The sequence below is a fragment of the Coloeus monedula genome (genome assembly GCF_965178545.1).
Source record: "Coloeus monedula genome assembly, chromosome: Z".
Taxonomy (NCBI): domain Eukaryota; kingdom Metazoa; phylum Chordata; class Aves; order Passeriformes; family Corvidae; genus Coloeus; species Coloeus monedula.
Genome location: NC_138822.1, coordinates 20,499,166 through 20,512,295, shown reverse-complemented (window position 1 = coordinate 20,512,295; position 13,130 = coordinate 20,499,166). Strand labels below are relative to the sequence as shown.

The following is a 13,130-nucleotide window of genomic DNA, read 5'->3' as shown; positions in this document are numbered from 1 at the left end:
ATCTCATAGTTCCTTAATGCTATGTTTCCTTGTCTGGTTTTACAGACACTGCTATTAACACTCATCACAGACAAGTCATTAGATCAATCTACTGAAAAGAAGGGTCATGGTACAAAGTTACCCTGAGCTCTTCCACACTGAAAACAGATAGGAAAAGAATTACCCCATTTTCATTCTTTCTGCAATAAATTTCTTTTTTACCTACTTCGTTCAGTTTTCATTTTTCCTCCACCCAAATTTATAGGTATTTTGAACTTCTCTTGCCAGCAAGTACCTTCCCTTGATTTCCCATGACTGTTTAGCCAGGTCTGTATACTTTTACTTCTTCAAGTCTTTCTCGAGAAATTTTTCACTGAACTTGTCCCTGCCACAAAAAAAGTCCACTTTAGCTTCCCCTTCATTTTTAACGACCAGAGAGTGGCTCTGTTCAGTTGAGATACGCATCACTAGACCACAATAATTGCCCTCACTACCAGCTAGCACAGATCAAGTTTTACACTTAGTGAGTTTTCTTCAGATGCAGCTGTACTACACATAACTTCTGCATTTTACATTAACTTGATTAAAAATTTGTCTTACAGGTTGAAACATGATATCTACCAGACTAAATATTTGTGACACCTACCCTTGTGGTTTCAGGCAATCTGTTGCTTGCCAGCATTGGTGAACCACCAGCAGAAGCAGCACATCAGAACATGTAAACCTTCTAAATATTAACCACCAGACAGCTTTCTGGATCCACTTAGCCAAGTATTTTCTCTGTTCCTGAGACTAAGCAGCATAAGGTGCTTTTCAGCTATCATAAAGAGAGGTAGCACAAGCTTGAGACTGCAAAAAGCAAGGACTGTGACTACTGCTAACTCAGACCTACCACACAAAGGCCACACTGGCTGGACTACATAAAGCAGTGTACCTCTGCAGTTGCTCTTCCAATCAGCAGGCAGTTACCTTGATTGCAAGACAGGACAGCATTCCTGTGTTCATGAATCTTCATCTGTGCCTCGGCTAAATAATGCCATGCTGCTGGACACTGGTTAGTCTTCTGCAAACCTAGTAAGAGTTTAAAAGAGACACTTTAAAAAGTCGTTTAGGCTTGCAGACACTGCAGCTGGTAGATACTGTATTTCCATATAATGCCATCAAAAACATATTATCAATCAGATAATAAGACTTGCAGTTAATTTTTTCTGAGTCTTATTTTAGACTGTTTTAGACATAGAGGTCTCCACGCAACAAGGCAAAAACTAGAAAGCATGTAAGTTTCAGTTAGGCTTAATTTTGCATATAACATTACATACACTGAGACTTTCTGATGAACCCGTCCTAATTAAAGACTCACCAACAAAACTGAATTTCTGCCTTCTGATATGTAACTACTAAGTAATGCCTGGAAGTCTCAATGTCTAAGATGCAAACACGTATCTCATTGCAAAAGACATTATTCCCAAACCTATATATTTACACATTATACCAAGACCCTTGTCTTCGCATTCTCTCCGCAGTGAGCAAAGTCTATGTGTTAAAATAAAAATAGAAAAGCAACTTAATATTATCTAAGATAATACTTTATCTTTGGTCAAAACCAGGATGTATGTTTTGCCAAAACATACAATGGCCATTTAAGCCAGAAGAATTTGTTCTCCAAGGAACACTTTTTCTTCTTCATGAGCTCTCAGGCACACAAAACTTTTATTTCATATTTTAGGCAAGTTGTTGTTCCACTGTAAACTACTGTAGAATATTCTGAAATTCCATTTCAGAAACAATTTTATTCTAAACCTAGGAGAATGGATGCAGGATATCACAGCATAGTCTGACTGACTCATGAACGCTTACATCCCAGTTATTTACCCAATTTTCACTGTAAGCTGCCACAGCAGCACAGTTAGAGTGGGCAGTCCTGCTTTCCCACTAGTATACTGACGAGTACTTTGCAAAGAGTTTTACCATTTCAATACAAGCAAGTTAATTTACAGATGAGTAAGCCAACTCCTCAGCAAATATCGTTACTGTAAAACAACAACAAAAAAAGGAAGAAATTCTTACAATATTTTTCTCTAGATACTCAATGTAAGTCTTTACTTAGTGTAAGTGTTAAAGAAATTTTAAAATGAAATAACTTCAGAGAAAAGTCATCTTTGTTCAGGTAGAGAAATGCAGTAATGCAACTTCTACTAGAGAAGTTGCATTACATTTTACTTCATAAATTCCACATTCCTTCATTTATGGCTATTGCTCCATTTAGTGTTTCCTACAGTTATTTCCCCAATAACAGCAGGATTAAAAATAGTTTACCTTAAAACTCTACAGAGCTGACTCTAGTACAAATGAAAGGCTTCAGAGATGTTTTACTTAAAGCTGTACTTAAAATATTTCAACACAGTCAAAGTGTTCAGCATTCTTTTAAATTCTAGCTGGTCTTAGAATTGGCAAACTACTATGCAAGTATAAGATTCCCTAACTATTCAACATGAACTAAAGTTGGTGTTCGACTTACAGACTACTTACACCTCATATTACACATTTACCTTCAGTAAGACTCTTAACAGCCTCCTTGTATTTCTTTTCTTTGAGACATTTTATACCAAAACCAATGATGCCTGGCCCACTGCTCGCATCCATCTCCAAAAGCCTAGAGAAACAGTGCAGGGCCTTTTCCGACAAAGTACCTGGTTTCAGAAAAAGACACATTTTACAGAGTTTTAGATTAAAAAAGCAACTGCAACATCTCACTTTACCTGTGTAAATGATCATTATCCTTGGAGTTCAAGATTTTCCAAAGGCACTACTTACCTATCATCCTCTATCATATAAAAAAAACGAAACCCAAGAAGTAATCTAAATACTCAGCACTGTGAAACAAAATAAATGGACATGCTGAAACCTGAATAACCACTTTTGCTAAATTACTACAGGTATACTTCCTTTATTAATAAATATTCTTTCATATGCTTTTCATGTAAGTCCAGCTGAATGCCCACATGTCAAAATCTGCCACAAATAAATCAAAATAATTTCCCTCCAGAACAGACGTTGTGTACCTACCAATTTGATGTGATGAGCTTGCTGAAACTACCGTGCTGTGAAACCATATAATTTAATATTTCAGCTTAATTTTAACTGATGCCACTAACTTTTGACACTTGTGTTTAGCTGCGACTGTAGACTTGGCAATGCTTACAGGAACTTTGTGACTTGTTGCAAAAACCTTCAAACTATTATTTTCTTAAAGAAATTATTGAATCATATGGCGTAACAGTTGCTTTGATCTGCATTTGGTAAAGGTGACTTAACAATGCATTTGAGTTAACAAACTTATGTGAAGTGCAGGACATGAAGGATTAAAACATATGACTCAGATGTAAACAAACAGCCTTACTAAAGCATAAGCAGCATCCTTCCCACTCCAAAAGCTTGTAGGATAGTGAGATGTTGTCATAGCACTGGTACACAAGAACTGTGCCAACCTTTTCCTTTGAAAATTAGTTTCTGCCTGTTTCTCCAAAATGTAAAGCATTTTCAAATGCTTTACAAATTTAGAGTCTGGGCCTCATTTGTCTTCATACTTTCAAATCAAAGTGAAAAATTCTCACTTGCTTTATTTTGCTACATTATTCCATTTCTCCAAAACAGGAAAAGGCCTTTTTCGACTTAAGTTGAAAATTATTTCTGGAGGGTTTTTTTCTGATGTTGTTTCCTTGCCTTAAAAATAAATAAATCAACTTCTGATGCCTTAAACAATAAAATGAAAAGCCAAAATCCAATAATTACCTTTGAAAATGATGTGAATATGTCCAACACTATTGCAATGTTGTTTCATAAATGACTCAAAATAGTAATGCATAGTTTTCAGATCCCTGCACTTCTGAACACACCCCTTTTGGTTTTTTCTACTCAGAACATGCAGCTAAAAAGATCTGTTTATTCCCTATTCACAAGGCACACTTTCTAACAAAGTTTCACAGATGTTTATCTGGGGGTTTTTCTGTGCGAAAGAGAATCTGTGTGAAGAATAACCTAAGTGTAGTCCATCCTCAGACTTAGAGCACTCGCTAACACTCTTTCATTTCTTCTTAGAAGGTCAAGAAGCTAATCTCCATTTATCTGGAGAGGCTGCTTTCAAGTAAGGGATTCTTTCTTTGAGACTTCAAAGAGTTGGACTTGACTCACAGGAGTTAAGAGTGGAGAGCAGTTAGAGTCACTATTCAGCTACAGGGCTAGGATCAGACCAAACACTTTATTTCCAGAAAGATAACATAGAAGTAAAGAGTGTATTTGTACTGGGTTGTGAAGGGTAAAAACTTGTAAACAGACTGTCACAAAACCAACTATAAAAGATAAATTTTAAGCCCCAGAAATGCCTAAATCCATCCTACTCACCTGAATGAATAAAGTGCAAGCAAAGTACTTCCAAAGGATAACTCATGGTAGGGTACAAAGCCATCATATCATGACAGGCCTTTTCCAACCTAGCTACTTCATGAGGAAACTTGAAAGGAAAAAAAGTGAACAGTTGATTGTGTGAATTCTCAGACATGAAATAATACATCTATTTTATTACTAAGACACCTTAACATAACCTTACTTTTGACAAGCACTGTATGAAGTCTTTGTAAAGATTTTGGTGGTCTTCACCAGGAACCACATCAGCAGAGTTCAGCGCATGTTCAAATGCAGTCAAAAGCTGAAATAAGAAAAAATTAGGAGTGAGAAAAAGAAAATTAGGGAAATGTTACCTTCATACAATAGAATATTTCAGCTGGAAGGAACATACAACAATTATCTAGTCCACATGCCTCAGCACTTCAGATCTGACCAAAAGCTAAAGCATGTTATTAAGGGCGTTGACCAAATGCCTCTTGAACACTGACAGATTTCGGGGATTAACTGACTTTCTAGGAAGGCCGCTTCAATGTCTGACCACCCTTTTGGTAAAGAAATGCTGACACGTGTCAAGTCCTGTGAACCATTCCCACAAATTCTATCACTAGATGCCAGAAAGAATAGCTTAGTGCCTCCCTCTCCACTTCCCCTCCTCAGGAAGCTGCAGAGAGTAGAGGTCACTCCTCACTCTTCTCCAAACCAGGCAAATCCAAAGAGGACACGCTTTCCAGCCCTCCCATATTAAAGTGGATAGTTACATGTTATTACCTTGGTCCTAGCCATTAAGTTTACACTAGTGCTATGAACAGAGAAAGTCATGAAGCAAGTTCCTTATCATGAAGCAGCACTCAGCCTCTAAAGCATGTAAATCTTCTAGTACAAAATGAAGCAATAATATGCTGCCATGTAACATAAGATGGTAAAAAGAAGGTAAAATTTGTAAGAACATACATTCTTCCTCAAACCTAATCCCAGTTCAAAGAAGTAAATTAGGTTACTATCCTATAGGATTAGCTGTCAACCCTTCTCTCTGCTCTAGTCTAGAAATCTAATCTTTTTTTTCTTGACTCTTTATATGTTGGAGAACAAAGACACCAGAGTGCAGGCTTACAAACAAGCATGCTAAACAAAAAGTTGTACACAGCTTGTCACAAGAGAAATACTGAAGTGTGTTGCCTTCAGGCCCACATCCTTCCTGGTTCAGGTGCTTTACTCAAGACCGCAGTAAACTCTAGGTTTGCATGTGAAACCTATTCCTGATGTTTATGCCTTTTTTTTTCCTCTATTTTCAAGTTATTTTTTCTTTCCAAAAAAGAAATCAGTGCTGCCTGCAGTACCTCTTTTCTGTACCAGCTCGTAAGTTAAGGTCTTTGCCTTCTCAAAAGCAGAGATCCAGATCAAATTTTTTGCCATCTGAAATTACTTCAATTTGTATTTTCTCTGTTCTGAAACACCGCTACAAGCAGACTGGAGATGAGAAATTTCCCCCTTTCATGTTGAAGGTGAGATTCAGCTTGCAAGAACAGATCAATCAGATAAAATGAAATTAACTTTGTCCACAGAGAACACAGGATGAGTATAATTCATGATCATTCTGTTTGTTTCAATCAGCTTTGACACTTTCCTAAGAAGTGAGAGCTTAACATCTCGAGAAGAAAAGAAAATTTGAACCAAAACATTTCTATCTAGGATAAAGAATAGGTACAACGAAATGGAAAAACCTCGCAAAGCCACCTCTTCTAACTTGGATGACAGCAAAGGGAAATTTGCTGTTTTGAAGAATGTCTGTACTGCTTTTGTGTGGCAAGGTTTTGCTAGCAGGAGGCTATGGCAGCTGGTGTGGGGTCAGTAGCTCTGACCGAGGAAGCTGTGACCGGTCCAGAGAGATGGTCCCAAAAGAGATCGTCTTCCCGGGGCCCAGTGTCTTCCCTCAGCTGCTGGCTAGGAGGGCCCGTGCAGAAGCTGTCAGCTCTTTAGTGATTGTCAGCTCGTGATTTCAGCCTAGCTCTGCAGGGCAGCCTCCAGGCCAGACCAGGGAGAGAGACGAGAGGCCCGTGTAGCTGCTCCGCACGAGGCAGCTTTATTAGTCTGGCAAAGGGGAGGCCAGGGACAGGCTCTCTCTGCCCTTGCAGGAGCAGGGGTCTAGCTCTATAGGGATACTGGGGGTGGGTGTCAGAGGGTAAGGGCCAAGGGGTTACAAAGGATCTGCATAGGGTCTCCCAGAGGATTCTGGGTTTGTCTTCTTCTCGTTGTAACTGAAGAGTAGCTCCCTTTCCAGGGGAGTTCTGCTGGGAGGTTTAGGCACTCTCCTTATCTCAGCAGATGTCCCTCCAGGGCAGGGGCTGGGCATACCCCACAGGAGGCTAAGTGAGGTGGCTTCTATGAGAAGCTGCTAGAAACTTCCCCCATGTCCAACAGAGTCAATCCCAGCTGGCTTCAAGACAGACACACTGTTGGCTGGGGTAGAGAGCATCAGCAATGGTGGTAGTGCCTCTGGCATAACAGATTTAAGAAGGAGAAGAAATCGGTGCAACAGCAATTACAGGCAGAGAGAGGAGTGAGAATATGTGAGAGCAAGAAAAGGACCCATGCTGGAGAAGTCTGTTATGGAAGGACTACACCCTGTGGGACAAACCATGCTGGAAAAATTGGTGAAGAATTTAGGTGACTCATTACAGCTAAGACTCATCTCAGACTGCTGCACAGCTGCTCCTTATGTCAGAAGGTAAAATTGCCCAGCGTTTCCCTGAGAAGCTTAGTACCTCTGAATAGTGAGACAGTCAACTCAGACAAACAGGCTTCAATTACTAGCTGCACTGTACCTATATATGTACCTAGCTGAACAAGGAGTGAGAAACATTACCAACTGCCCAGTCTTATTATTCTGGTTCCTTGTACTGTCCTTCAGTAACTGGATCATCTTCTTCCAAAGCTGATGAAGCTCTGCCTTTTCTGCACCTTCCTCCTGTTTCATCCGTATTAGTTTCTGCCAAGTTTCAGCCACCTGTCAACAGCAACAAATGACCCATGCTGTTACTCTTTAAAGAGCTAGAGGTCCGATACAAGTACAGTCAACTTGTCACCAAAATTCACCGAAAACCGGGTAAATAAAACTCCTTTATACCAATGTAGCATTAAGAAGTCGGAATTTTTTACTGGGTAAGGGTTGCATGAGGGACTACTCCACCTAGCGTGCATTCTGATCCTCTGCAAGTGTGTTGCTTACATACAGTCACGACATACATATTGTAACTGTTTATTACCATAAAACCCTCCCCTGATTCAGTCTTTTTATACTCTTATTAGGCTGTGGCTATATTCCTAAGCAGATGTCCTCTTGTTATCTTTGTTCTGTCCTTACTTAGAAAGCAGATCCTGCACACCACGTTTCTTTGCCAAAAGTGCAGACACAGTAGAACTCCTTATTCTTGGATTAACCCTTTGGTATCAAACTCTATCACACCAGGGTAGACAACAGAGTAATATTTAAAGTAATCCAGATTTATCTGCTTTCTGATTAAATAAAGTCCCAAAGCACTGTGTGGGACCTCTCCACCTTCCAAGGTACAGTAAGTAAGGTAGAGAACATCAAGAGTATACGAATTTTGACTCTGGTTCCTGGAGGAAATCGACAGTAAAAGTAGACCTAAAAATCTATAGCACTACAAACTAAAAGAGAACAAAAGCAGCAGTCCATGATGAAATTCCAGTGTGGAAAAGTCAACCGAACTGAAAAGAAAAAATATGACCTGGAAGTCTAACTTCAGTTTCTTGTTCCATAGAGAGCAAGTCTGCTTCATATGCTAAACTATTAGCATTAAATTTAGTTTAAGAAGATGGTATACAATGAGGCTTTGGAGCTAACTAATAGTCTTCAGCCCCATGCTCTGTGCTATGTAAAATTTTTCATTTTCCATTGCTGGAGAAAAGGTGGGAAGATGACATGGAGTATGACCATGCATCGCCCTATAAGAAAACAGCTTTTTCAAAGAGCAAAGGAAAAGTGAACAGCATACCTCCAAAATATGCATTCTGTAATATTATGATAGAGATTGCAGGAAACATTACTGTTGAACCACACAAGCATTTAACAACTCCACCTAGTGGTACTGACCAGAGTCATGATGATTTCTGCAAAGCTTGTGATGCTCTGAAGAGACTTTTTGTGTCCTTATCATTGAGCTGGGAATGCAGTACATAAGACACAGGCAACAGAGTTCAGGTTGTGTACGTATCCCACCTTAGCCTCTAGAATGAAGCATCAGGAACAGCCTAGGAAGGGATTACCCCACCAGTGAAGGGCTCATCAGACACCTAGTACTGGCCAAGCCAGGTAAAGGACACCTGACTCACACATACTGCATGTAAACGTACATCTGGGATCATTTTTGACTCCTAGAAATACAACAGAAGAATTATATTCTGCCCTTTCAGCCTCAATACCAATAGTCCTTGCCAGTTCTGTTAGTTTAATGGATTGCATCCAAGTCTTACCCAGTGGAAAAGAAAAAAAAAAACCAGTTAAAATCAGTTCTTCCTTGTTGAGGTCCACAAGATCTTAAGTGGTCTGTGGCCCATAAAAGTAGGGATTCCTTGACAAAAAGTAGCCAGATCAAATGGAAAATTACTGTTAGAAGAAGGAAAGTGCTTGACCTACCTCTAAATATTTCTGTTCTTGATAATATAGTTCCACAAGCTTGTTACATACATCACACCATTTCTGCTTGTCACCACTAGAAAGGAGAAAGAAAATCCCCCCAAAACAAGATAAGTTTTTCATATAATAGTATAATGTTATTCAAATTCTGACAAATAATTTTCAGTAGGTTCAGTTGCCAAACTAATATTTAGAATAAATCTACAAATAGCCCTAGAAGTTTTACTCACTGCTGCTCTGAATAAAAAAAAAATTACTTTTAGGGACTTCTTGATCAATTTTCAACATAAGGGAACAACCAAACACTAGTCAGCTACAGTGACAGCTGAGTTAGATTTGTTTAGAACTGTGCCTCTATGAATTGCATGACACATATTCTGTGATCTTAAAGCAGTGAAAAATAAGCCTTCTTATTAATGCAGGCAGTGAACTATCAGAGATAAATGCTTCAAGGTAGTGAGTTTAGACATATAACTAGAATGACGTGGAATTCCCTAAACTACTAGCCTCAACTACAATTAAACTAAAAGAGTTTTTGTTCTACCAAAAGGGACAGGAAAAAGAAACCTTACCTAAGCAGAGAAAACCTCAGTAAAAAGGGCTAAACCACTGATATGAGAAGGCTTTAAAAAATCCAAATCTATATCAAATCTATATCACCAATGGTATTCACTGAACTAGAAATCTTAAGACTGAATTTATGTATTCGATATCCTTTACCTTTCATAGAGTTCCAAGAGTTTTTGGTAAACATGTGCTAAGTCTCCTTTGACATCTATTTGGTTGGGTTTCTCATATAAATTTGCTAATCCCTTAACAGAAAAAAGCAAAAAAAATAAAGGAAATAAGATTTTATGCCAACAGTCATGTTTTATGAGAACACTACCTGTTCTGCCCACAAAAATTATGCCATTGCCTTCAAGGGGGTCAAGTGTTAATGCAGTAATCACTGCAGAATTCTGCACAGCCCACTCACTACTTATATTAAATGAAAAGCTTTCCTCACTTTCTTAACTAATACCAACAACTCTTTGAAACTTGTATATAACACATGACCTTGTCTGCACAAAAGACAATATAAAAGTTCACTAGGCCATATGGATAAAAATATATATAGTACGCAAAATATATAATAATATATATATATACCGCCAAGTACTGTTTCAAGAAAGCCAGAATCTGATTACAAAAGTGAGGAAATGTCAACATACACTGAATTCAGGTTATGTTACACATTTATACTTTAAAATACCATTTATACTGAAAATAGTAAGAACCTTACTACCTTAGAAAAACATTGATTATTGTTACCAGCAACAGACTTAATAAGCAACCTTATGCTTCATAAACCAATAAATAACACAACTGTATGTTGTAAATCTATACTACAATAGGTGTGTGTAATGCACACACCACCCAGCACACGGCTACTTTAAATGTATACTTTTGCTTTCAAGTATCGACAAAATTCATTAACAATTCGCTTGATGCTGAACGCTGGAAAAAGACATTACTAGATAAAACATTTTCTCTCCATAAGAGAGAACTGTCAAGTGTTTCTTGAGCTACAAGCACAGAAATTTTTACATGGACAAATTTACTGTATTTGTTTGAATTCATCTTCTCCACTGCACGTCTCACAGCTATGTAGAAATACAAACACAAGAAGCACAAACTCAAATATATGAAAATAAAGTTCACCATGGTTTTACATTGGACACACAACTAATATGAACCTCAGCTACTCCAAAGCTTCTGTGGAACTTAACAGCCTCAAGAAAACAAGATACAGCTCTTAATTCTGCTTTGTTCCTATATTTAACTCCATAGTGATACTTCTGAGGGAAACAAAAAGTGGACATTCACATACCTGCCATGCCAGTAACTGGTTTGGTTCAAGTTCAATAGCCTTCTTATATGCTCCTTTGGCCTGATCAGGCTGCTCTAACTCAGCAGCTGCCAGGCCAATGAATACCCAAGCATTGTAGTTATTCTTTTCTTGCTTCAAGACTGCCTAAAACCACACAATTTTAAGTAAAACTGATGAAAGAAATGTAACTTATAGATCCATGTACTGAGCTTTATCACTACAGTTTGGTGGACTATTTTATATGGCAATACTAGAAGTTATGTAATTTTTAGGAAGAGACTGAGATTAGTAAATTCAACTTCTTATGCCAGAGGATGCTTCATCCCTGAAGTGTTGAGCTAGTAACTTGTATTTGCAGCTCAGCAATTAAAGCATTCCTGAGTTTTGGATTAGAAATGGATTTTTATCTCTATCATTCTTGACTTAATACTTTTATTGCCACACGTAAGCAAATTCAAAAGGAAGAGGAATGAAAGTTTATATGTGGGAAACTAATACAAATAATCAATTAAGTTAAATCTGAAAATCCATCTCAACTATCACATCAACAAGGTACTCTTCACTCTGCACTATCATAAAGCTGTAGGGGTATGGAAATGAGAGCAAAATGTGCAAAGAGCCCAAAACTTACCTTCCAAGTATAAAATTAATTACCTTGCAATGTTTTAATGCCTCCTTATACTCTTTATTTCTTATGGCATCTCTAGCACTTTTTAAGGCTGCCTTCACTTCTTTATTTGACATTGTGGCTGCTAAATACAAAGAACATATCATCAGTATATTCTGACACAAAATGTATATACTTTTACTGCACAGAGGTTATATTAAACAGTGAAATGTAGTGCAATATGCCAAAATGCATACAGCACTAGAAACTGATGAAAAAAATGACATGGTTAAAATTATTCAAATTTAGCTCCAATGCAGGATTCAGTCATTATTCCAAACAGTTAAATCATACAAAGGAGCTATACAAGAATGAAACTTTTCTTACAGGTTAAGATAAATTTAAGTAGGAGGAGAGGTGTTTTCAGAGCCTGTAGTTAGACTTACGAGAAAACACCCTACACATAGCAGCCCCTCTTTAAAAAGAAACTAAGCAATAAACTGTGTTTAAGAACCCTATTGCCGAGACATGTGTTCCAGTGGCTGCTAAGAGCCAGGGTTTTTCTTGTGTGCTTTCTACAGCAGCACCACGGCCATCTGTCACTTACACTCTGGTGTGGCCCACCCTGCTCCCCTCCCTTCACACACACTTACGGCAGACTCTGCTTCTGACCACAGCCATGAATCAAAAAAGAAAAAGCATTTAAGGACACACCAAAAAGGCATTTTGCGCTTTTGAACATAATCATGCACTGTTTTGGTGTATGTGGTACACCAAAACGAACTTTAGAAACACCACAGTCAAAGCTGCCGAGAGGGATGAGGCTGAGAAGCAGCAGTGCTGCTGCCAGCACCCAAAAATATGAAAAAAGGAAACAGCTAAAGAACAAAAAAAAAAAAACTTTCTAGGAGCTTAAAAGCAAAAATAAAGTAATGGTTAAGAGCCCAGTGGTAATTTAGCAATGAAAAGACACAAGATGAGACCGAATTTCAAAGATTTCCTCAGAACCTATAAAGAAATCTGTCGGACTTGCATTGCTCAGCAGCTCCTGGAGATAAATTTGCTTCCTACGAGGGAACAGACGCTTCGGCCATCACAAACGCACCCCACCGCGGGCACTGTCCAGCATGAGATCCACTGTCACCTACAGAGACCACAAAATACCACTTCGGCGCAAACCCGAGCACCGGGGAGGCCGCCAGCCCCTGGAGCGAGGCCATCCAGCCCGGCCCGCGGGCGGGGTCCGGGGCCCGCGGATGGGGCTCGGGGCCGCGGACTGCCTGGGGAGGCAATGCACGCTCGCAGCCCCCCAGGAAAAGCCGCGGCGGACCCGGCCAGGCGACCACGGAGCGTCGGCACTCGGCACCCGCTCCTGCCGCACCTTCAGCCACCGCCGGCCGCACCAGCTCAGCCGCCACCCGCGCACATGCGCACACGGCTGCAGAGCAGCCACGCGCCACACCCACCCTCATTTTTCCATGGGGCACTGCGGAAGATATAGTTACCGTCTCCCGGGGCACGCTGGGAACTGCAGACCGCTGCCCGAGGCACTGTGGGAGTTGTAGGCCGCAATGTGCGGTAGCGTGAGGCGGGTTAAGTCTTACGCTGTGGAC

At 39.5% G+C, this 13,130-nt stretch overlaps 1 protein-coding gene across 3 annotated transcripts in view; it reads right to left on the bottom strand.

The window, feature by feature from the left end:
- The window catches only part of SKIC3 (SKI3 subunit of superkiller complex), a 47,649-nt gene extending 34,524 nt beyond the window's left edge, over positions 1 to 13,125 (bottom strand). Inside the window, exons 1-11 of one of the 3 annotated variants that reach the window (XM_082301911.1) lie at positions 13,023 to 13,125; positions 12,551 to 12,661; positions 11,565 to 11,662; positions 10,911 to 11,054; positions 9,761 to 9,852; positions 9,041 to 9,116; positions 7,247 to 7,387; positions 4,586 to 4,684; positions 4,381 to 4,489; positions 2,529 to 2,669; positions 949 to 1,050 (exon numbers count right to left, since the gene is read on the bottom strand). In XM_082301911.1, coding sequence (XP_082158037.1) covers positions 949 to 1,050; positions 2,529 to 2,669; positions 4,381 to 4,489; positions 4,586 to 4,684; positions 7,247 to 7,387; positions 9,041 to 9,116; positions 9,761 to 9,852; positions 10,911 to 11,054; positions 11,565 to 11,654 — 994 coding nt within the window. In that variant the 5' untranslated portion in view covers positions 11,655 to 11,662; positions 12,551 to 12,661; positions 13,023 to 13,125. Of the gene's footprint in view, positions 1 to 948; positions 1,051 to 2,528; positions 2,670 to 4,380; positions 4,490 to 4,585; positions 4,685 to 7,246; positions 7,388 to 9,040; positions 9,117 to 9,760; positions 9,853 to 10,910; positions 11,055 to 11,564; positions 11,663 to 12,550; positions 12,916 to 13,022 lie in introns of those variants that run through there. The other 2 variants (XM_082301910.1, XM_082301909.1) reach the window with 2 other exon arrangements.
- Positions 13,126 to 13,130: the final 5 nt, after the last annotated feature.